The following is a 22,366-nucleotide window of genomic DNA, read 5'->3' as shown; positions in this document are numbered from 1 at the left end:
CCTCAGTTTTTCAAATATTATTTGTACTTTTCAAGTTTATACATTTCACTAATTTTATACATTTCACTAATTTTACAGTCATTTTAACATTTCAAAACTTGACTTCCTTCCCCCTCTTTCTGCGGTTCCTTAAATTAATTTTTAGTATCCTCTGCATATCCAAATTAACTTAATTTGCTCATTTATTAATCTTCTTTAAATATATACTCTTATAAAACTGTGGATTATTACAATAATCCTGCCAATGTATTTATCTGTAAATATTCAAGAAAACATTTCCATTATTTTATAAAAAGTCTATTATCTTGATTTCTTATAGCATGTATGTTATCTAATAGCATACATGAATAAATTTCTGTACATTGTAGGTAGTTCTGTCCATATAATTCCCAAAAGAAAAGATTATGGAGTTTTTTTTACAAAGGTTATTTTAAACATCCTTTAAAGAAGGTTATTTTTATCATATGTGGTGGTCTTCTTGTAAGGTTAAAGCTTACTGGGAAATGATATATAATGAAATGAAAAGGACATCAATTAGTGTTCTATCGTGTAACGAAGACTCTCTTCTTCACAGGCAGAATATTCTGAATTAGTTGAAACATTATTAACAAGTCAACAAGATCCTATAATTTACCAGCGATTAGCAGATGCCTTCAACAAGCTTACCGCAAGCAGCACTCCACCAACTTTGGACCGTAAGCAGAAGATGGCCTTCCTCAAAAGTTTAGAAGACTTTATGTCAAATGTCGGTGGTCTCCTCTGTGTAAAATAAACACCAGAACTGTATGCCTAACCTTGACCCTTTCTGCAAAATGCACTGAAAAATGCTGAAAGCTGACTTAATTTTAACGCCTGTTTCTGGGTTTTTTGCAGCCATCCAAGATTTTAGAGAGCCTGGAAGTTTTTATATAGTGCAGTGGAATAGGAGGTGTCAACTCTAAAATCAGCTTCTGCTAATGTCTGTTAGCCACAGTCTGTCATACCTTTTTATGTTGTACAGAATAAACAGAAAAACTGAAATCTTCAAAAAAAGAGAGAAAGAGGGAGAGAAAAGAATTCCACAAGTGTATACAGATGTGGGCACAGTCAAAATAACCAGTGCCTTGTCCCAAATGGCCTCAAATAGTGACAATTCAGATTCCTAATTTTGTTGCTGTTACTATAATCCCTTTTAGTGTGTGATTTAGACACATACAGAACTGTAAAACAATTTTAAGCTTTATTTTTTCCCCTCTGAAAACTGTGTGTGTAATTAAGAGAAGAAGAAGAAGAAGAAGAAGAAGAAGAAGAAGAAGAAGAAGAAGAAGAAGAGAAAACACCAAATGATATTTTTTAACATGGATTTAGGGTTTTTTGGGGGGGTTCTTTTTTTTGGAGGGGTTTGTTTTTTTTTACATCAACCTGGCGTTGCATGTTTGTGTAATACAAGTTTCTACATTATATGCTGCTGCCCTAAAGTTCAGAAAGAAGAAAGGTGTATATTTTTGTTTCCCCTGAAATGAACTTTAGGAACTGTAGCCATCTCATTGCCTTAATTTAAAAAGAAATAATAATAATAATAAAAATAAAAATAGCTGATGTAAGTTAGGTGAGAAATCTAAGGCAAGTTTGGGTCTTCAGAACTGTTTTAGAATGTTGGCGTTAAGCTGCCATTGTACCTGTTTGCAGCCCTCCTCCTGTGTTTGAGAGTATTATGTCCGTGTGAGTGTAAAGAGAGAAGTTCATGTGTAATTTTACTTTCGATATCTATTGATTCATGCCCAGGTTGTACACAACTGCAGTGTATTTTTAGACTGAACTAGACTGAATTTGTTGAAGCAATAATGTTTCAAATGGTGTAAATTATTAATTTCTACAAACTATTTTTTATGTTGGGGCATTAGATCCAATGGCTAGACTCCGCGAGTGTCAGACTTGTCTAGCCATAAGCCGTGAACGTTTGATCTTCAAGATTCAGAATGCCGAACTGTGGTCTGATGTCTTGCCACCACTTGTCAGATTCCGCGGTGCTTGTCTTCTGCTGCTCTGATCCCACTCATTTAATGTGTTGGCACTTTAAAAAAAAAAAATATGTAAGATTATCTTTATGGTTTCATCCTGCACCCACCAAATAGGAGGTTGCCATGGGAACAAAGTGGCAGGAACTCAAGAATATGGAAGCAGGGAATTTTTGAATAGTTGCAAGCCAAACTAAACCAATGCTAATGCATATGCTGCTGGTTAAAACGAACTGTTTTGATGAAGGAAGGGGATAATTTGTCTCCAAGGCCTTGTGCTTCATCCTCTGCAAGATTCCCCCCCCCCCCATTGGATATTTCCAAGTAGTAATTTTTTTACATTTTATATGGGGATGTATAAGACACTCGCCTCTGTATAAGCATCATGTTTTCAATTCTTTGCCACCCTTGAGCTGTTCATCTCAAAATTTAATCACACTACCTGATGCGTGAGTGTATATACGCGCACACACACACACACGTTGTGGAATTTTGTAAGGGTCCAAAGCATAACTTCTTTAATTCCTTCTTGGTAAGCCATGAACCCAGAAATCAAGAGAGGGATTTGTCACTGTTTCTGCAAAACCTTTTCATAGAATGAAGACAGGCAGGAGCAAGTTGTTTCCTTGAATAAGAGAAGTTCTGAAATACTTACTGAGTAGGGCTCAATTGAGATACCGCTACTAAACCATGGCTTTGCCTTCAAGAACACACCCTGGGCTCATGCATTCCCTTCTCCCCTCGCAGGCTCATGCATTCCCCCCATGTTCCAATGTGCCGTATTTTGCAGTGATGGCTGAATGGTGCAAATGTTGGTTTCTACTAGCCATAAGTTTTATCCAAACTAAAAACCACTCGTTTGAGGACCATGGTTTGGCTGTGACATCTGAACTGAGCCCAAGTCTCTTCCTTCTTGGTTAATATTGTTTCACCTGTTTTTCTAATCTAATGTTAGTGTTGTTTTGTAGAATGAGGAAATTTCTTTGGTGCCTGTTTGTTTGAAAATTTAGTTCCTGTGGCTCCACCAAAGCCATTATCACTCTAATTATGACAGATTCTGAGTGTGTCCTTTTAAATGATTTGATAATTCGGGGGGTTCTAAAACAACAGCTTTCAAAACATGACCGGTTGTGTTGAAGGCCATTAACGGTTAGCAAAATAGGCAAATGTATAACCTAGGTTTCACAGATGGCAACCACATAGCAAATTGTGGTGTAACTCAATTGCATTTTTCAGTTATTGTGTATAACTGCTCTAGTTTATATAACTAGTGATTAAAGTTGGTGCCACGTGAACCTCTAATTTCTGGAAATAGAGATAAGAGGGTTATCTCTAGAAGCTTTGAGAAAAAGCGGGTCTGCAAGATTCCTTTTAAAGTGTAAAAAACTTGCAAGGCAATAGTGAAACTTGCCCAAGAATTCTACCTTTCCGGCTGGCTTGGGGAAACATCTACCAAACACTGCTGCTTTGCACCTCCATTTTTTTCCAGGGCATGTGCTTCTGTACATGCCAGTGCAAAATGAATGGAACTTGTGAACAGCAATGCTTGGCAGACTGGTTCTAAAATTAAGAGCTGTCATGGATTATTTGTAATCTTAAACTTTTCTTCCTCATTTTAAATGTATGTTATATTAAAGGGACACTGTCCAGTACATTTTTACCTGAAATTTTTGTAACTGTTAGTAATATCTAAGAAGGCTGACTATCTTTTCTGTTTTTTGTATTTTTTAAAAGTATAAATGACATTCAATCTTGTCTTTCCCCATCCGACATGTTTCCAGATGTCACAATATGTATCTCCAGCTTCTGAATGTTAGCATTTTACCAATTTCAGAGATTTATAGTAGCTCTGGAAACCTGACTTGGTGCCTGTGCACCTTCACCACACTGGAGAGCTCTTTTATTACTTGACTATGTCCATGTCTTTAAAAGAAAGCAATCTTTAATGAGATAATATGTACTTCTATTAGTGGGGGCACAAACAAAGCTCATGGAAGTCAATAAAAAATAATAATGCATTTCAGTTGGCTGTTAATTTAAGCCATGCGACTTTTTTTAAAAGCAATTGGGTCATTAACATAAGAGCACTTTGTTTTGGCACACAGTGAGAAATTATAGAAAATGCTTTAAAAATTTGATTTATGCAAGAATCTGTTATGCAAGCCACAGTTGTATAATTCTAACATATAAAAATATCGAATGTGGTGTTTGGACGCTTTCATGGGATGTCTGTTCTCATGATAAGCACGCCAGTCCTGCTTCCCCCAAGGTTAAAGTCAGCCTTTCCAAAACATTCATTACTCTTGGGGATAGCTTTTTTAAAATTCCACCCTGCTAATTGCTAGATTGTTCAAAGCATATGAATCTGACTGACAAAGTTTAATACTAATCTAGAGAAAACTGGAGGATTGAGCATGGGGAAGTTAACTTTGATCTCATCATGGGAGTCAATAGAAGTGTTAGCATATTTATAGCCAAAAGAACCGAACAGGAATTCTAATTTGTTCTTCTGTCTGGTTCTTGAAGAGTTTTTTGTACATAAAACAAACATATTCAAAGTGTGGATAGATATTTAATGGTCTCAACTTACAACAGAGCTAAAAATCTGAAAACAATTGTAATCTAAGTTCATAAGTTTTAAAGGCATACCTCCTAGCAAAATGTATTATCACAAATTATTGTTGAAATGAAATATGGGGGTGGGGGGTGGGGCGGTAAGTGAGTTTACATTTCAGTGAAAAAGAATCCTAAATTCTAATAGCAGTTCTGTCCTCCATGACCTTTAGCAAAGTGAAAGTTATTCTTCCCTTATTCACAAATACTGGATATAATGCTTGTCAAACAATTAAACAATTGTATATTATTGTGAAGTGCTTAGAATCTAGCTCCATATGCTAACTATAACATCTACTATTTGACAGTTAATTGACTACAGTGTAAACTGAAAGAAAGCCCTGTGATCACAGAAACGTGCAAACAAAGCAATGCTTCACACTAATAGTCCACATTTGTATAATAATTCTAGAATTGGGTGTAGTAGGTACGGTAGGTTGTTCCAGTCTTGCAATAGGGCAGAATCAAGGATGATATTTAATTTGGAAATAGGTTGGGTTATGTGAACTACTTCTACGCCAGAAATTGGTTAAACCATCTGAAATCATTGGTAACTCAGAGAAACTTGCTTTTCCTGACTGAGCTGACTGGAAGGTATGAATTTTGTTGAGTTGGCCAGCTGATGTTTGAGGAGTCATCTCTGTAACTTGAGATTCTTCACTATTTTGAGAAGTCCTCTAAGTAGAACATGTTCTTTTTGGACTTCCATGCTATGCAAAATTTGGCAAATATGCAAAATCTTTTTTTTCCCATGATGCAGAACACAACTTAATGCCATAATGCTAAAGGTCCTGAATTTCTGTAAGATGTAGGTCATGAAGGTTGCAATCCTTCACACCCTAGGAACGAGCTCCATTTAATTCAATGGGACTTATTTCTGAGTAGATATGTGGAGTGTTGCACTGTAAATTTTGTACATTTAAACATAATTCACCATAAGACTGAAGTAGAACATGAAACCTTTTCAGTTCTCAGCCTGGTCTCAATTAAACAAAAAATGGATTGACAGTGCTGAAATTGCATAAGAGTTCCTGAATCCCACTGCATATCAGAGTAAATTGAATATCCCATGATAAAGGGGAAGCTGACATTAAAAAGCCATAGGTTATAGTCACCTAAGAAGCCAGAACACTGGTGGCAAAGGGTTTATTTTTATTTTTGTGCTGTTCATGTTCTTGCTTTTTCCACTACAATCTCCCTTTGCTCTGAATTCTGAAATACTGTTTTCCAATTGTTTCTACTCAAGATAAGTTTATAGTAGCACATTTTCAACCCAGTTTGGGAGTTATTCAGCTTTCTACCTCTGTGTGCCACCAAAATCTGAGTAGAATCTGGGCCATTTGCTCTTGGTAATGCAGTGAAATGAGCATTCAGTATTGGGAAGAGGCAACCAGGGTGCAATTTACATTGCAAAATCACGATTGCCTTCCCAACACCTCAGATGCTGTTTTGTTTTCTCATCTCTTACAACGCCAATTTTAGGAGCTGGAAAAACATGTTAATCTTGGACAACTAACAGTTTGTCTTCAAATTATTGAGGCTTGCCCTTGACTGAATAATGCTAGTCTGTTTCAGAAATAATTGTTTCTTTTCACAGATGAGCATCATCAACTTGGAAACCCTTAAATTTACCCATCACTGCCCTTTCTCCTGCTCACACTCGTATTTTTCAGCTTCATGCTATGATTGTATATCTCATTAATGAAGAACTATTGCTGTAGGATTTTTACCAACCTGCCTTGTTCAGCAAATGAATTCTCTCTAGAACAGCATTTGAGTGAAGGGAAAGGAAAAACATTCTTTTAATCCTGGCTGGATACTGAAACATCAGACCTTTCGTTTAATTGACAGTGGGTTGTGTTTTTTTTTAAGAAAAACACCCATAAATGTAGCACCAGAATCTTGGTGCTTCAATGTGCATCATTCAGTACAGTATTTGGGTTTGGTATTCTTTGCTGGGTGTCTAGTAAAATGTTTTATTGCAGAAGTCTTGGAAGTATAGATTGCAACTTTTTCTTTATTACACCTAATAATGCTTGCTTCTACATGAATGTTTGACTATCTGAGCTTCTGTCTTCAACTCTAAAAATCATTGTATTGCCTTTTACCAAAAAGTGGGATTATATAACAGGCTTACGTTTCTTCTATCTGTTCTGAAGCAGGAGGTGGTTGCTGCAAGCAAGACTACAGTACAAATAGTTTTGTCTGGTTTATTCTTTCGGTAAACTTAGTAAGTCAATGTCAACATTGCAAAATAGCTGGGGCGGGGGAACCAATATCCAATGTTTGTCACACCTGCTCTTAACTGTTGTGTCTATGGTTCATTTTTCTTGATCTGCTCCATCGCTTTTAAAACAGCATTTTGCTACTTTTGAACTATTGCTGTATTTACCAGAGAATCTTAGGAAGATCTCTTCTCACCAGATCAACACTTAACCGCGGTGAATGCTTATACGTACTCTTCTACCACCCTAATGAAAGACTGTTCTGCTGAAATTCTCTCGGACTGCCTTCAGGCTTTTATGCACTTTTGTGACTTTACGGCCGTTGAAATGAATTGTCTTGCAAATATTTTGATAAATGCATATGTATTAAAAACAAACAAAACCAAATTGCCTCAGGAAAGCAAGTTACAATAGGTACCTGTCTCTTATTTTAACTGAAATATATATATCTCCATCTACAGTCTTTAAAATAGGCGCATCGTGTTTAGAGACGAGAACTGTAACTTGGAAAAAAACCCATCAACACTGATTATTAGTTTAACCTGGTAAAGCAAAACCTTGTGCACATTTAAACATTCCCGTCCCCCTGTAATGTTGATTTCTATATTTGGTTCCTTTCATACTTTTAGAACAGAGCATAAGAATGAGGAATGAACAAACCATACTGTAGATTATCCATTTCCCTTGGGAAATCTGTCACTGTACATATTGGTTTGCTATTGAATTCATTTTTGTTCTACTTCTAATTATACTGGTTTTGCTAAAATACATCTTATTTTTCTTCCTGCTTTTTCTGGTAGCAGCCTGACTGCTGCAAAGGTATGGGAAGGGAAGGTGTTCTGCCAGTTTTACAGATATGTCAGAATGGTATTTGTCATAGTCAGTGGAAGTGGGGTTAATTTAGTGGAAGACAAGCCTCTTGAACTTTTCTTGGAACAGTTATAATGTTCAATATATGGGAATGTTTTTATTGTCGAGTATTTCGTATTCAGCAGTCTCTTTAGCCAAGCCCAGACACTAGTTTTCTCAAGGAATTCTGCTGCTCATATGGATGACCAGTACATTCAACAAGCTAGGTGCTTACAAACCAGAAAGCTCTAAAAATTGGCATGAGAGAGCAGCAGCTGTTCAAAACTAGTGAAGTTATCTCCCAAACTCTGGATTTTCAAGTGCTTCTTCAACAAATAAATACTCTTTAATTTCTGGATTAGATGGTATTGTTGCTGGAGAAATGCCTGAAATTAGCCACCCACCCACTTTGAAATGTATGGTCTTATATTGATTACCTATTAGAATAGCTATTGAGGCAAAGCCACATATGCTCTGGGGTGGGGAATTATGCTGATGCCGTTGGATCCTAAATTGAGTGCCCTTGTAATAAAAAGGATGGACATGGGGACTGTGGGCTAGAGAGAAGTTGTATAGAATTAAAACCTACTGATCAGCAGAATATACTGTAGTTGAGTATAGATTCATAGAATTGTAGAGTTGGAAGGGACCTTGAAGGTCATTCATTCCAACCTCCTGCCATGCAGGAATCTCAACCAGCTCATACTTGACAGAAGGCCTTCCAACCTCTGCTTAAAATCTGCCAAGGAAGGCAAGTCCACAACCTTCCAAGGGAGTCTGTTCTATTGTTGAACAGCTCATACTGTCAGAAAGTTCTTCCTGATGTTATGTCGGAATCTCTTAGTTTATAACTTGAAACCATTGGTCTGAGTCCTAGCTTCTAGAGCAAGAGAAAACCCTGCATATATGCTCCACCCTGCATATGATAGCCCTTGAGATATTTGAAGATGACTATAATATCTCCTCAGTCTCCTCTTTACCAGGCTAAACATACCCAATTCTATCAACTGTTCCTCATAAGGCTTGGTTTCCAGGCCCTCGATGACTGATGGTTGCCACCCTCTGCACACATTCCAGCTTGCCAAAAGCCTTACTGAAATCAAGATACACTATTTCCACAACATTCCCTTGATACACCAAGCTTGTAACTATCAAAAAAAGAAAGAGAGAAAGAAACGAGATTTGTCTGTTATAACTTGTTTATTGAGAAACTCCTGTTGGGTCTTTGTAATCACAGCATCCTTTTCTAAGTGCTCATAGGCTGGCTGTTTAATTATCTGATCCTGAGATTGATGTCAAGCTGGTGGTCTTTCCCTCCCTTTTTGAAGATTAGGACAACATTTGCACGTCTCCATACTGTAGGGACCTCACCTATTCTTCAAGAATTTTCAAAAATTATAGATGGAGACTGAGATTACATCCACAAGATCTCAGGTGATACTCATCAGGCCCTGAATATTTAAATTCATTTAAAGTAGCTAGGGGCTCCCTTACTGCCTTTTTTTCCTATATTGGGCTGCAGCTCCCTCCCTGTATTGTTTATTCTGTTATCACTAGGTTGGACACTGCTTTCCTTTGGAGTGAAGACAAAGTAGGCTTCGGGCAGTTCATTAATTCTATTTTATTGCAGTGGTGTACTTTGGAGCAGATATTTAAATAGAGTATTAGTATTTCCTTGTCTCTTGCTCATTGTGTAAGTTTCTGTTGCCACACTCTTACGGTTTGAAAATGTGAGTACAGTGGTACCTCAGGTTACATACGCTTCAGGTTAAAGACTCCGCTAACCCAGAAATAGTGCTTCAGGTTAATAACTTTGCTTCAGGATGAGAACAGAAATTAGGCTCCGGCGGCGCGGCAGCAGCAGGAGGCCCCTTTAGCTAAAGTGGTGCTTCAGGTTAAGTATGGACCTCCAGAACAAATTAAGTACTTAACCTGAGGTACCACTGTAGTTACTAAAATTTCTATGCAGTCTCTAGACCAAACAAAAATTGTACTGCATCAAAGTATCACCCGAGGAGTTAGGGTTGGGCTGAAATATTGGCTTGAACACAGGCTAGAATCTGAACAACATAGAGCCAATGGGTTTATGTATCTCCTTTGCTCATAGCAAAGCAGACTAAGAGGCTTTGTAATACAGCCAGCCGGTTTGCTGTTTGTAGGTGGTGTGGAGGCTCCTTTACAGTGTGCACCAGCTTGCTTTAAAATTCTGGGACTCAAAGGTAAAACTGAAAAACATGTTCATGCATATTATATATGCATTGTGTCATCTATTAGGCATTTTTGTATGATGTTTTCACCCACGTTTGTGGATGTATTCCAGTCTGGGCCCCAATTCCAGTGGGTAAGCTATAGCAGCTGCTGGTGGCATGAAAAAGAGAAATAATCTGGAGGGGCACAGAAAGAGAATGGTGCATTTGGGAGGGAGATGAACTTTGTTCCACAGGTTAGATTTCTGAAAGAGGAATAAGAGTGTTTCATATTAACACACTCACCCCTAGACATAATTTCTCTGATGCATGTCCTGTTGATTTTGATTAACTTTCAAGGAAGGGGCTCTCTTCCTTCCAGAGAAGCATGCTTAGGATTGCATCCATGATCATGATGATGTGCCTTGTTTAGGTGCTATACAAAGACATAAACACACATGATCAGATGGGTTATTCTTCCCATTTGTTCTACTAGTAGACAAGGGGGATGCAATTCATAGAGTCTGTCTCTTTGCAAGAAAGAGAGCCCTTCTCCATATTCCAGGGCATAACAGTACCAAGATGGAAAAAGCAATGTATTAACACACCTGAGTGATGTCCAGCTTTCAACAGCCATACACTCTTCACCACAACAAACTAGTTCCAATTAACATTAGAAGAAGAAAAAGGGCCATGGCAGCGGGAACAGTAGGAGAACAGCTCTCACTCAAACCAAGTAAACATACTACTACAATCAGGATTACTGTGTCCCACCTTCCACCCTGCAGTGAGAAAGAAAGGGAGAAACAGTGAGTGGGGAAGATTCTATCAATCTCCTGACTCAAATAAGAACCAATATTTAATTTTTCTGCAGTTGCAGAAAGGATCCTAAGATGGAACTTGCCTGAGCAACCATCTATAGTCAAACGTAGGGTAAACGGCATTTCCATGCACTCTGGCTTCTGTCGCGGTGCTCTGTTGCACCAGAAGTGGTTTAGTTTTGCTGGACGCATCACCCTGGAAAGCTGTCTGGGGACAAATGCCGGCTCCCTCGGCCTGAAAGCAAGATGAGTGCTGCACTCCATAGTTGCCTTTGGCTGGACTTAACTGTCCAGGGGACCTCCACTACACAGAGACTTTCTTCTGGAGCACCCGCCTGCTGAACAAAGCTTTGACCAAGGAAAATGTATCTGATCCATAGCACCTGTTAAAGGAAGAAACTGAGGACCAGGTGGCTATCCTACAGATATCAGCCAGGAGCTTTAATACTGGGTGCAGCCAAGGTAACAGCACGCCTGGTGGAGTGATCAATAATTCCCCCAGACACAGCAATAGCGAACACCTCATAGCATTGCAATGCAGTACATGCTTTGTTGCCAAAGTTGGTGTCAGTACTACCGTTGAGGTGAAAGGAGGCACAAGATAAAACATTACAGTGGTACCTCAGGTTACAGATGCTGCAGGTTACAGACTGCTAACCCAGAAATTGTACCTTGGGTTAAGAACTTTGCTTCAGGATAAGAACAGAAATTGTGCTCCGGTGGCGTGGTGGCAGCAGGAGGCCCCATTAGCTAAAGTGGTGCTTCAGGTTAAGAACAGTTTCAGGTTAAGAACGGACCTCCGGAACGAATTAAGTACTTAACCCGAGGTACCACTGTATTTGTTACTTGCCCCATTGCAGTTCTGTCTTTAAAGCTAGCGCACATTAATTACAACGTGCCCTGGGTAAGCAGCTCACAGTGATAGGAATATCTTAAGCAGAACATGGATCAATTATAATGCATTCAGGTCAGCTATCCTGAAGGTTGTACAGCCCTGTTTAAAATATTCCTAGAGGAAATATTAAAGATAGAAATTTTCAGCGTTGGGGCAGCAGGAGGCCCCATTAGCTAAAGTGGTGCTTCAGGTTAAGAACAGTTTCAGGTTAAGAACCGACCTCTAGAACGAATTAAGTTCTTAACCCGAGGTACCACTGTATTAGCAAGAGTAAGATTTTGATGGCCCATTGAAGATCTAGTTTAATTCTTGTTCCATGAGAGCTGTCAGGAAACAACAAAATGATGGTCATATGACCTCTTGAGCCTTGTGCAACATGGAGTTGATATTAGTGGGATGAATTGTTATGGCAAAAGAGGTAATGTTTCTAGATACAGTACCTTGCATGGCACTTCCCTAGAACTGTTGGCCACTGAATCAACCAGAGGGGCAGCAACCCTGGATTTCATATTAAGTGGTGCCCAGGACTTGTGGCAGTATGGAAGTGTTGTCGAACCAGGCAATAGCCATGACCATCAGGCTAACCAATTTTATATATGTAGTAACCATTTGGAACAGCACTACTTAACAGTAACTGATTAGTTACACCAATGTACAAACTGGAGAGAGAGAAAAAGCTTGCTCAGAACGAAGACTCAATTCCTAAACTTGGGAGCAAGCCCCATTCAACTCAATGGGTCTTACTTCCTGGTAGGCTGCAAATCCTAAATAAATCTGGTAGTCCGAGTAACTGAAGCCCCCTCAGGTCTTTTGCAATAACTGGCAGGGTCATGTAGCTGAACTTAATTATAATACAGAACTAATGAATGTTGTTCTCTCTAATAGCATTTTTTAAAAAAACCCTTCCCTTCGTTTCCCATTTCTCTTTCCCCCCGAGTTCTGCTTATTCCCTTCAAATAGCTCCCTCCCCTTATTATTTAAACGCCTCTCTCCCCTCTTTATTCTAATTCTCATGCTTCCAAGTCGGTTTTCCTTAACTGGTTTATAGGTAAGCTTTGCATGTTTATTAACTGGCCCGTTCCACACACACACACACACACACACCGTTGATATAAAATAATAGAGGTGTGTCATAAACGTAGGTGGCAAGATATAGTAAAAATAGTAAATAGTAAAAAAAATCAGGCTCGCTCTGAGGGATAAACAGGGCGAGCAAAGGAGCCGCTTTCCCTGCGCTAGAGGGCGCAAGAGAGAAGCTTCCCGGCTGCTCGCGAGGGGAGGCGGGCGGAGCGTGAGGAAGGGAGGCCGCGGGCGGAGAGGCCGCGCTGCGGTGAGTGGCGGGGAAGGGGAAATGGCTGCCGGCGCGGGAGGGAAGGAGCGGAGTCCCTAAAGACGAGATGGGGAGGCCCGGCAGCTCTCAGTGTTGTGCCTATGGGGGGAATAGGTTGGACAGAGAGGACGTGCCGTGGGACGGGGCGGGTGGGGAGAGAAGGTTTCCATTGGGCTGGGCTCACAGCATCATGGAAAAGGTTAGCGACAGGGGCAAATGGGGCGTGTGAGGCAGCATGTTCCCGCAAATAGCGCTCTGGGTTTATTTATTTTGTGTTTATTTCCTTGTGAAGGTCAGGTGTGTCTGCGTGTGTTTGCAGAGTCCCCCCACGCCGCAGTTCCCAATGCACTTCCTTTAAAAACTTGTTTTTTTTTGGCAGTCAGTGTGGCAAACTTCTTATATTTAGCTGAGATTTCCTCACGCCGCCTTCCAGGGATGCATGCATAGCAATTTGGGGCGCTCTCGAAGTCGCTAGCCCGGGTGCCCCCTTTTTCTTTTTCGTTTTGAAAGGACAGGAAGAGGGAACGTATAGAAGGTTGCACAAGTGGGTGGTATTGAGAAGAAGCAGCGAGCCCAAAACGCTTCAGGAATAGTGTAAAACTCTCCCTGGCCCCTTGGCTGAGTTCCCTGCTGAGTTTGCAGCTGAGCAGAAGTCAAGGAAGGCTTTCCTTCACTCCAGCACCTGCAAATATGAATTGGGCGAATAGGGTCTTAAGTGTGGTGGCTTCCTTGAACTACTCGGGTTGGGGATGGAGAACCTGTGGCAATCTCAGCACAGTCCGTAGTCGGGGATGGTAGGCGTTGTAATCCAACGTCTGGCGGGACGCAGGCTTCTCATCTCTGCTTAGATAAAAATCAAAACCAATAACACAATGTAGGTCAAATGGCAAAGCGACTTCCGACGCATCGTGAGCTTTATGACGAAGTGGGGCTTGAGTCTGACTATTTCTAAACCTCACCCCACACGCCAACCACTATACAAAGTTATATGAAGAAACTGTGTCCCGATCGGTTATATGTTTCTGATATAAATTGGTCACATAAGCCCCAGAGTGGTGGTGAACTAGGCAATAATTTTTAAAGAAGCATTTCTGTAATGCACTTGAGAGATGTTTTAAACATCTATATGGAGCTGCTGGGAGAAATCATTGGGTTTGGGCTGGGTGTTCATCAGTATGTGGATGATACCCAGCTCTCTCTCTTAAATCGGAACCAGTGAAGGCAGTGAATGACCTGTGTGAGTGTCTGGAGGCAGTTGGAGGATGGATGGGGGCTAACAGATTGAAGTTGAATCCTGACAAGACAGAAGTACTGTTTTGGGGGGACGGGGCGGACAGGTATGGGGGACTCCCTAGTCCTGAATGGGGTAAGTGTGCACCTGAAGGACCAGGTGCGCAGCCTGGGAGTCATTTTGGACTCACAGCTGTCCATGGAGGTGCAGGTCAATTCGGTGTCCAGGGCAGCTGTCTACCAGCTCCATCTGGTACGCAGGCTGAGACCTTACCTGCCTGCGGACTGTCTTGCCAGAGTGGTACATGCTCTAGTCATCTCCCACTTGGACTACTGCAATGCACTCTACATGGGGCTACATTTGAAGGTGACATGGAAACGACAATAAATCCAGAATGCAGCAGCTATACTGGTGACTGGGAGTGGCCGTTAAGACCATATAATACCGGTCCTGAAATACATTGGCTCCCAGTATGTTTCCAAGCACAATTCAGAGTGTTGGTGCTGACCTTTAAAGCCCTAAACAGCCTCAGCCCAGTATACCTGAAGGAGCGTCTCCACCCCCATGGTTCAGCCTGGACACTGAGGTCCAGCTCCAAGGGCCTTCTGGTGGTTCCCCCACTGCGAGTAGTGAGGTTACAGGGAACCAGGCAGAGGGCCTTCTTGGTAGTGGTGCCTGCCCTGTGGAACGCCCTCCCATCAGATGTCAAGGAAATAAACAACTGTCAGACTTTTAGAAGATATCTGAAGGTAGCCCTGTATTGGGAAAAATTTAATGTCTTAAGTTTTAGAATTTTTTTTATATGTACTGTAAGCTGCCCAAAGTGGCTGGGGAAACCCAGCCAGATGGGTGGGGTATAAAATTACTATTACTACTACTACTACTACTACTACTACTAAAAAATTGGTTTAGGCATACATTTGTCAAATATGATCTTAATCCATACAAGACTTTTCATTATGAACCATGTTTAACATACCATAAATATACACAGCTGGAAGTTTGTAGACATGAAAACATGTTTCTTTTGAAGTTGACAGCTGTGCTGATATTGGCTCAGAGGAGAATAATAAAATATACAGTTTAAACATAATAATTTTGCTTGACACCTTAAAAGTGAAACTAAAGAGTGTTTCTAGTTCTCTTGCTCCCCACCAATTAAAATGTAACTTCAACATGAAAATAACATAGGAAGGGAATTAATCTGGAATAATATCAGCTGCAAACACCCACAGTATTTGAGAACTCCTTTTCTATAAGGATTCCTAGAGATGCTCTCCATGATGTATGGGCAGTCAAAATGTATGAAATTTAAAATATTTCTGAAATAATTGCCTTGATTCCTATTTTTGTTGTTGCCAGAAACGAGAAAATGTTCTCATCTCTGCCTCTTATGTCAAAGAGATATAATTTTACAGCTAATCCCTGTATCTTTTGAAGATTTTTGTTAATTAACAAAAGGGTTGTTTTGTTTTCCTTTGTGTCTAGAAAATGAGTGACAGTGACGATGATGTCCCTCAGCTTTCATCTGAAGCCCTATCTGCTCTGCAAGAGTTCTATATTGAGCAACAGCAGAGAGAAGACTTTAAGGCAACAGAAAGATTTGATAACAATTCTCTTGGCTCAATAGAAGAGAACTGGGTAAGCAGGTGCATTTTGACTAAAATACGGTTTGTGGTAGCATTTCTATAGAATGGTACAGGATCACAGAAATGATAAGAGAGGCACCCAACAAAACTATCAATAGTTGGAATGCTAAATGACATCGAGATCCACCATTATTATTACAGCTCAGATGAAATTTTTTACTTGGTTTTGGCTTTAAAGTCCGCTTGCTGTATTGAGAAACAGTTCACAGAATGTAGACTCTGGGCAAGCAAATTGTCTATAGTGGTGTGTGTTCCTCTGTTTGTTAGACATTGACTGCATTAGTATAATCGCACTATTTCCACTCATTAGCTTGCTTCTCATGGGAAACTTGCAGTTTGGGAAAGTGGAAGAGAGATTATCTTTTCCTTCAGTGAAAAATTAAGCGGAACCGAAGATCCAATTTAATACTAAGAAACAAAGTTATCATTGGCTCAGCTTTTTCTACCTAACCTGTACTTTCCAGTTTTTCTCATGACAAAGAAATGGGTATGAACTGGACATTTGGAGGGTGCAGGGAACCAAGAGTGGAGCCAGGAAAATCTTACTTGTATTCTTGATCCCAGTTTGGGACGTGAAAGTCTCATATGTCTTCCAAGCATCAAGCATGTGGTCCTCCCCCACCCTGCTTGTTTCCCATTCTAGTTTCCCTGCCCACTTCTCTTGGCAGCTAGTTCCTGCTGTGTCGCATAAGCCTGGGCCACACACATATACATATTTTAAATACGGTAACAAATTATGAATTGTTACCATGAATGTGATTCAGGTGTGTATGTCCACTGTCTGCACCCAGCAGCCAATCCTTAACCCCTGTTGCTGCTGATGCTTCTCTGGCTCCCTCCCCACACTCAGCATTGTCTACTCAGTCCATTGTATCTTATCATCTTGATCCTTCCACAGTCTGACCTTTCAGATCTCTACCACGATCATTGACATGTTGTGTCTCCCTTTTTCTTCTGTGTGCCCTTTTTACCTCGGGGACAATGAAATGGAAAGAGAAAAGGACACCACTATTGGATATCTGTAGTAGAGGCCATATACAACCCTGAGCCCCATTTTGCTTAGTCAGATGTCTGTGTTTCCCCCCATTCTGTTGACATTTATTGTACAAGAAAAGTGTATTACTGATATTTGTGCTTTATTACCCCCAGCAACTGAGCCAGTTTTGGTATGATGCTGAAACTGCGCTCCATTTAGCTAACGAGGCTGCAAGAGCAGTTGGCAGCGGTGGCAGGTGAGTTCTGTAAATCTAGCAACATGTTTTTGTCTTTTTGAAAATACTGTAATACTGTTTTCCGGGGGTTTTCGTAGTATGTTAATCTGTCAACCTTTTTGTAGTACGTCACTGTAATACAGCTTTGATAGTGAGACAATTTTGATCATTAAAGCACAGGACTGTGAAATGTTGTTTATGATTTCTACATAGCATATAACATGCAAAGCTTTCCTTATCACCTACCTGTGACGAAGGAACCAACATTTCCATTTTACAGATGAATTGAGACTGAGACTTGAGGCAAGGATTTCAAGCCTCACTTCTGAGGTCCAAGGGAACTTTGCAAAATGATGCTAAGAACTCCTGTCCATCTCTAAGACCTCTTTTATATTTATTGTGAATTTGACTAAGATGGCATTCCAGAACTGTTTGGAGGACCAATGTTTTCTGGTTCCTGTGACATGCCACAGTCCCAATTGTGCACATTACCTCTGTATGATCAACTGTTTTTGCAGTACAGAAGCTCAGCCCTTGGCTCCTACGTGTGGTGGGGACTGCATTTCTTGGAGCATGAAAACTAATGGTTGAATATACACAATGCAGTCAGTAGAGATATCATTGGGAATATGCGGGTAATAAAAATGCATTGTTTAACCTTGTCATATCTGAAGGAGCAGATAGTTGTGGGTGTTCTCCTTTCTTAATAAGGAAGATACAGTCCACTTGGTGTGTGAGGGTTTTGTTTGCAGTTGCTTGCGAAGTTTCTTAAATTCAGTGATTCTAAGTTAGCATTTCCACTCGAAAAAATAAATCCTTCTTTTCTGGGTAATTGTTATGCCAATGCGAACTTCAGGTTGCCACGCACACGCTGTTTAGCACAAGTTCTAGATTAAATATCTGAACCTTTTTCTTTATTTCTTTATCTTTTCAGAATAGCATGTGTTAGTGCACCCAGTGTTTATCAAAAATTGAAAGAACGGGACAACAAAGATTTTTCAACATGTTTATTGGAATATGACCAAAGATTTTCTGTGTATGGAGCTGAATATGTTTTCTATGATTACAACAATCCCTTGAACCTTCCGGCCAACCTCACAGCACACAGTTTTGACATTGTCGTAGCAGATCCACCCTACCTGTCTGAAGAGTGTCTCAGAAAAACTGCAGAAACCATAAAATACTTGACTAAAGGAAAGGTTCTGCTTTGTACAGGTATAAGCATTGCAACATCTAACATCTTATTATCTATAATTATAGTGTCTGCATTCATTTAAAAGGATAATGCTCATGACTTTGTACAGCATCTTGATTTGGGAGACAATCAGCTCTCACAGAAAGCTGTTGTAAGGGGATATAGGATAGTGGGGGAAACAGGAGTAGTTAAAAAAGATAATTTAAATATGCCATTGCTTTGCTATGATAGCAAACTGAAATCTCAATGTTGACTCTGGACATTGGCTGCTCGGGGCAACCAGAGAGAAAGTCTATTTGCCTTCATGCCCTGCTTCTGAGAAGTCTGAGGCTGGCCACTGTTTGAAATGGGATGGGCCAACAAGAAAGTTCTTGCTCTTTTTGTTCCATTAAGACATGATCTTCTGTTCATTTTCTGCTGCAGGTGCTGTTATGGAGGAATATGCTGCTAAGTATCTTGGTGTGAAGATGAGCAAGTTTATTCCAAAACATACTCGAAACCTAGCCAATGAATTTAGATGTTACGTGAACTATGATTCTGGACTAGATTCTGTTTCTTAACACTGCTCATAAAGAATTAACCAAACATTTCAGTCTGGGACTTTTTTCCTTCTCTGGAGGTGTGAACATTTGTAATTTGTTTTTAACATTCAGCAATATTTGTGCTAATAGGAGGGAGGTGGTGATGAGAGGCAAGGGTTGAGCAAGTGGACATGGAACAGGTGCAATAACATTGGATAACCTTTCTCCCACCAAAACACTTCTTATACTCTGCCAACCCAACTGACAGGTATTGCTCCCTTTCCTATTGCTCTTTATAATTCTGTGGGCAGCTGAAGCTGAGAACAAGTGATGTAACTAAGTTCCTCTTCACGAGTCCCTGGCAAGCATAAATCTGAACTCCAGCACTGGTAACAAGCTCCATATTTTTCATTATGAATTGCCGCCTTGTGTATTTGATCTGTAATAAATTATTGCCTTCTTAGAGAGGAAGGGAAACATTTTATTAAAATGTTGCACAGAAACGGGAGACTATACTATTCTAAAATGCTATGTCAGAAGTTTTTTTTTAAAAGGGCATTTTATGTTATTAGGCTGCCATATTATCTTCCCAGGTGTATTGTGAACCTGACTTTATCATGTGGTTGAGTTGCAAAATACTTATTTCCCAATTATTTCCTAATTTGGGAGAGCGTGACCCTCATCAAACACTCAAGGTGTATCTCACAGCATTTTCGCATACGAAACCTGAACTATTTTCATTTTTCTCTGAATAAGCCATTAAGCACTTTTGCAGCATAACATCCATTGATCCAAAGAGGCAATTGGATAACCTTTCTGACCTTTATCAAACTGAAGTTGTATGCACAGTACTGAATTCATTTTTTTACGCTTGTGTGCCATAAAATGTCCTTAGATTTTCTTGTATGATGTATTATGGTACAGGGACTTGCCAACCTTTCAAACTGCCTAAATCCTGTTCTGCTTTGGAGATGGGGAATGGCTAGGTTTTTATTCTGCCCCAGCCATTGGCTGAGCTGCAGTCATTGTACAAAACCCTAACTGTTAAAGAGTATTGGTCTGATTTTATGGATAATGAGACCTCCCTGTACTGATGATACGATGAAGGGGGAGGTGTCGTGCCCCTTCCTCTCTAGTCCAGCGAATGATTAATGCAATTACTCGGAGGAAAGTTGCAACCATTCATTTTAGTTACACGCTGCTCAGCAGTGCAGGATACTACCGAATTTTTCCGTGTATAGCATGCACTGGTGTGTAAGATGACCCCTATTTCTTTGGGACTCCAAATTAAGGAAAAGGGGGGAATCGGCAGCAGGCCACCAATCACCCGCCAAATCACCGCTGACAATCTCCTGCTCACAGATGCCACCTATCACCCGTCCCCCCTCTGCACTATCCGTTTATAGGATGACCCCCAATTTTTAACTTTCTTTTATAATAAAAAACATCGTCTTATATGTGGAAAAATACAGTACTTACTTCCCTCTTAAGTCAGTCTTCCCATTTTTACAATTCTCCCATTTCTCCAGTTTGCTTTGAAGAGCTTGCTGACATCCACGTCAAGTGTGATGTTAACATTTCCCATGGGGTTTCCAGCTTTCCATGCACTGGTCCCTGTGTTTACACACCTGCTCTTTCTTTCCCCCTCATATTTTGGGTAGAGGAAAGCTTCCCATAGACATCTGGTTGGCCACAGTGGGAACAGGCTGTCTGGACTAGATGGGCCATTGAGCTGATCCAGCACGGCCTCTTTTATGTTCTTATGAAGTTGAGTGCCCTGGCATCTTCATACAACCCTGCATTTCAGCAGTTCCCATGACCATAGCACCTCTCCCTTGCCCAGTATCCCTGCAGGGTACATTCTACAGGCGACAGCCACCTGTGCTTTAACTTATGCACCAAAGGTTTTAAATTTTTGTTTGAATATGAACTAAATTCTGAAATAAGAGCAAAAGAGAACATTGGATACATATGCCTTGGCACAAAATCCTCAATAGTTCGAGTCTGGTTTGTATTCATTATCTCAGAACTCCAGTCTAAGCCTGTATATTGCCTGTACTTTGAAATCTTGCCCTTACTTAAGCCGCCAAGTACTCTGCTCTTTGATTGGAACAGTTTCCTCTACAATAATAGTTGCATTTCCCACGCAAATTCTTATTCCTCCCCATTAGGAATAATCGCCTCCAACCAAAATGTGCAGAGGTCATTAACTAGTTTGCCAATGTGGAAAAGATTCCCCGGGGGCATTTGAAAACCACAACTTTAGCGTTAGACACTTGCAGATACACATAATTCACCCAGTTTAGCATATGAACTGTGGCCAAATGGGTGCATTAAAATTAGCTGTTCTCTGACAGTGCATGCCAGTGAGTTGCATAGTATAGTAGTCACAGATGCCTGAACAGTTTGATGCTGGAGATTATGGTGGGATGCTGCTGGTTGTATTGTAAAATACAAGGCAGATGCAAGGAAAATCCTCTGTGTCGGTTGATTTCGATACTAAAGTGAATGACTACCACAATTTGCACCTCTGAATTTCCAATAAAAGTTGCAGGGAGGGGCTCCTGCCATAAAAGTTATGTAAAATTACGTATAGCTGCCAGTGTTTCTTTTGAATTGTGCTCCCAAATTATGTCTGGACTGCATTCAACAAGCATTTCTTTCCTTTTAAATCTGCCTTCCTTCCCCCTCCCCACCACCCCAGCATAGAATGCAGAGATTCTGTTAGGGGTCCATGGACTCAGGGCTGTGAAGTAATCTCAAAGGAATGTTTGGTTGGAAGAGCCACAGTATAGTGCAGTGTAGCGCAGCGATGGAGAGAGAAATTAAATTCATCATTGGGAAGTTTTCTAGAAGAAGGACATGTTATGGATGCAAAGGTTAGCCAGGCTCCATACAGTGGTACCTTGGGCTACATACGCTTCAGGTTACATACGCTTCAGGTTACAGACTCTGCTAACCCAGAAATAGTGATTCAGGTTAAGAACTTTGCTTCAGGATAAGAACAGAAATTGTGCTCCGGTGGCGCAGCGGCAGCAGGAGGCCCCATTAGTTAAAGTGGTGCTTCAGGTTAAGAACAGTTTCAGCTTAAGAACGGACCTCCGAATGAATTAAGTACTTAACCTGAGGTACCACTGTATTTCAGAAGTTTCTACCTTGATTTTGGGAAATCTTAATTAGTTGATTTCTTGTTTCCAATTGGATTAGAAATTCACAGTTCTGTATTTGAGTTCTTTTCTTCTTTTTCATTTTTATGGAGGAACATAGGAAGCTGCCTTATAGCAGGTCAGTTTTTACCCAGTGCTGCCTGTTCTGATTAGCTGTGGCTTTTCAGGGTGTCTGTCACTCCTCCCCATTTGTTGATAAAAGGGGGGGGGGCAATAAACTTGATCACGATTGCACTGCAATCGCTTTTCTACCATCTTACCAGTGTGTTCGTGAATATGTGTGTGGTAATATTGTAAAAATGCAATATGTGATTCTACACAATTGTGTGTTGGTTCTTTTTGGATGGTATTTACCTGCGTGCCAAAACAAGTGTGCACATTAGTAAAACCATCCAAAAATAGGTTCACATTGTTATGGATCTTCCTGTACTGTTTTTTCAGTACAAAGGTGCATTAAGAAAGCAGTGGGGAGGGAG

General features: G+C 40.4%; 2 protein-coding genes across 5 annotated transcripts in view; both read left to right on the top strand.

The window, feature by feature from the left end:
- The window catches only part of XPO4 (exportin 4), a 62,565-nt gene extending 55,348 nt beyond the window's left edge, over window positions 1-7,217 (top strand). The window contains exon 23 of the mRNA XM_083436158.1: window positions 575-7,217. Coding sequence (XP_083292284.1) covers window positions 575-772 — 198 coding nt within the window. The 3' untranslated portion in view covers window positions 773-7,217. The remainder of the gene's footprint in view (window positions 1-574) is intronic.
- A 5,640-nt stretch (window positions 7,218-12,857) lies between these two features.
- On the top strand, window positions 12,858-21,312 carry EEF1AKMT1 (EEF1A lysine methyltransferase 1). 4 transcript variants are annotated; one of them, XM_083436850.1, is made up of 5 exons: window positions 12,858-12,916; window positions 15,636-15,788; window positions 16,946-17,028; window positions 17,942-18,222; window positions 18,626-21,312. In XM_083436850.1, exons 2-5 carry the CDS (start codon window positions 15,639-15,641, stop codon window positions 18,760-18,762), a joined length of 651 nt encoding a protein of 216 aa, XP_083292976.1. In that variant the 5' UTR covers window positions 12,858-12,916; window positions 15,636-15,638; the 3' UTR covers window positions 18,763-21,312. The 4 variants fall into 4 exon arrangements, with proteins under 4 accessions (XP_083292976.1, XP_083292978.1, XP_083292977.1 ...); XM_083436852.1 differs by having other exon boundaries at window positions 12,885-14,896; XM_083436851.1 differs by having other exon boundaries at window positions 12,894-13,030.
- The last annotated feature ends 1,054 nt before the right edge of the window (window positions 21,313-22,366 follow it).

Source organism: Podarcis tiliguerta (genome assembly GCF_965153285.1).
Source record: "Podarcis tiliguerta genome assembly, chromosome: 4".
Classification (NCBI taxonomy): Eukaryota; Metazoa; Chordata; class Lepidosauria; order Squamata; family Lacertidae; genus Podarcis; species Podarcis tiliguerta.
This window is presented reverse-complemented; position numbering and strand designations above follow the sequence as displayed.

Excerpts from the sequence above, each read along its gene's own strand:
- EEF1AKMT1 (XM_083436852.1), top strand. The coding sequence starts at position 14,183 with ATGGGGGCTAACAGATTGAAGTTGAATCCTGACAAGACAGAAGTACTG. Across the intron at positions 15,789-16,945 it reads GCTCAATAGAAGAGAACTGG|CAACTGAGCCAGTTTTGGTA; the intron begins GTAAGCAGGTGC and ends TATTACCCCCAG. Across the intron at positions 18,223-18,625 it reads AAAGGTTCTGCTTTGTACAG|GTGCTGTTATGGAGGAATAT; the intron begins GTATAAGCATTG and ends TTTCTGCTGCAG.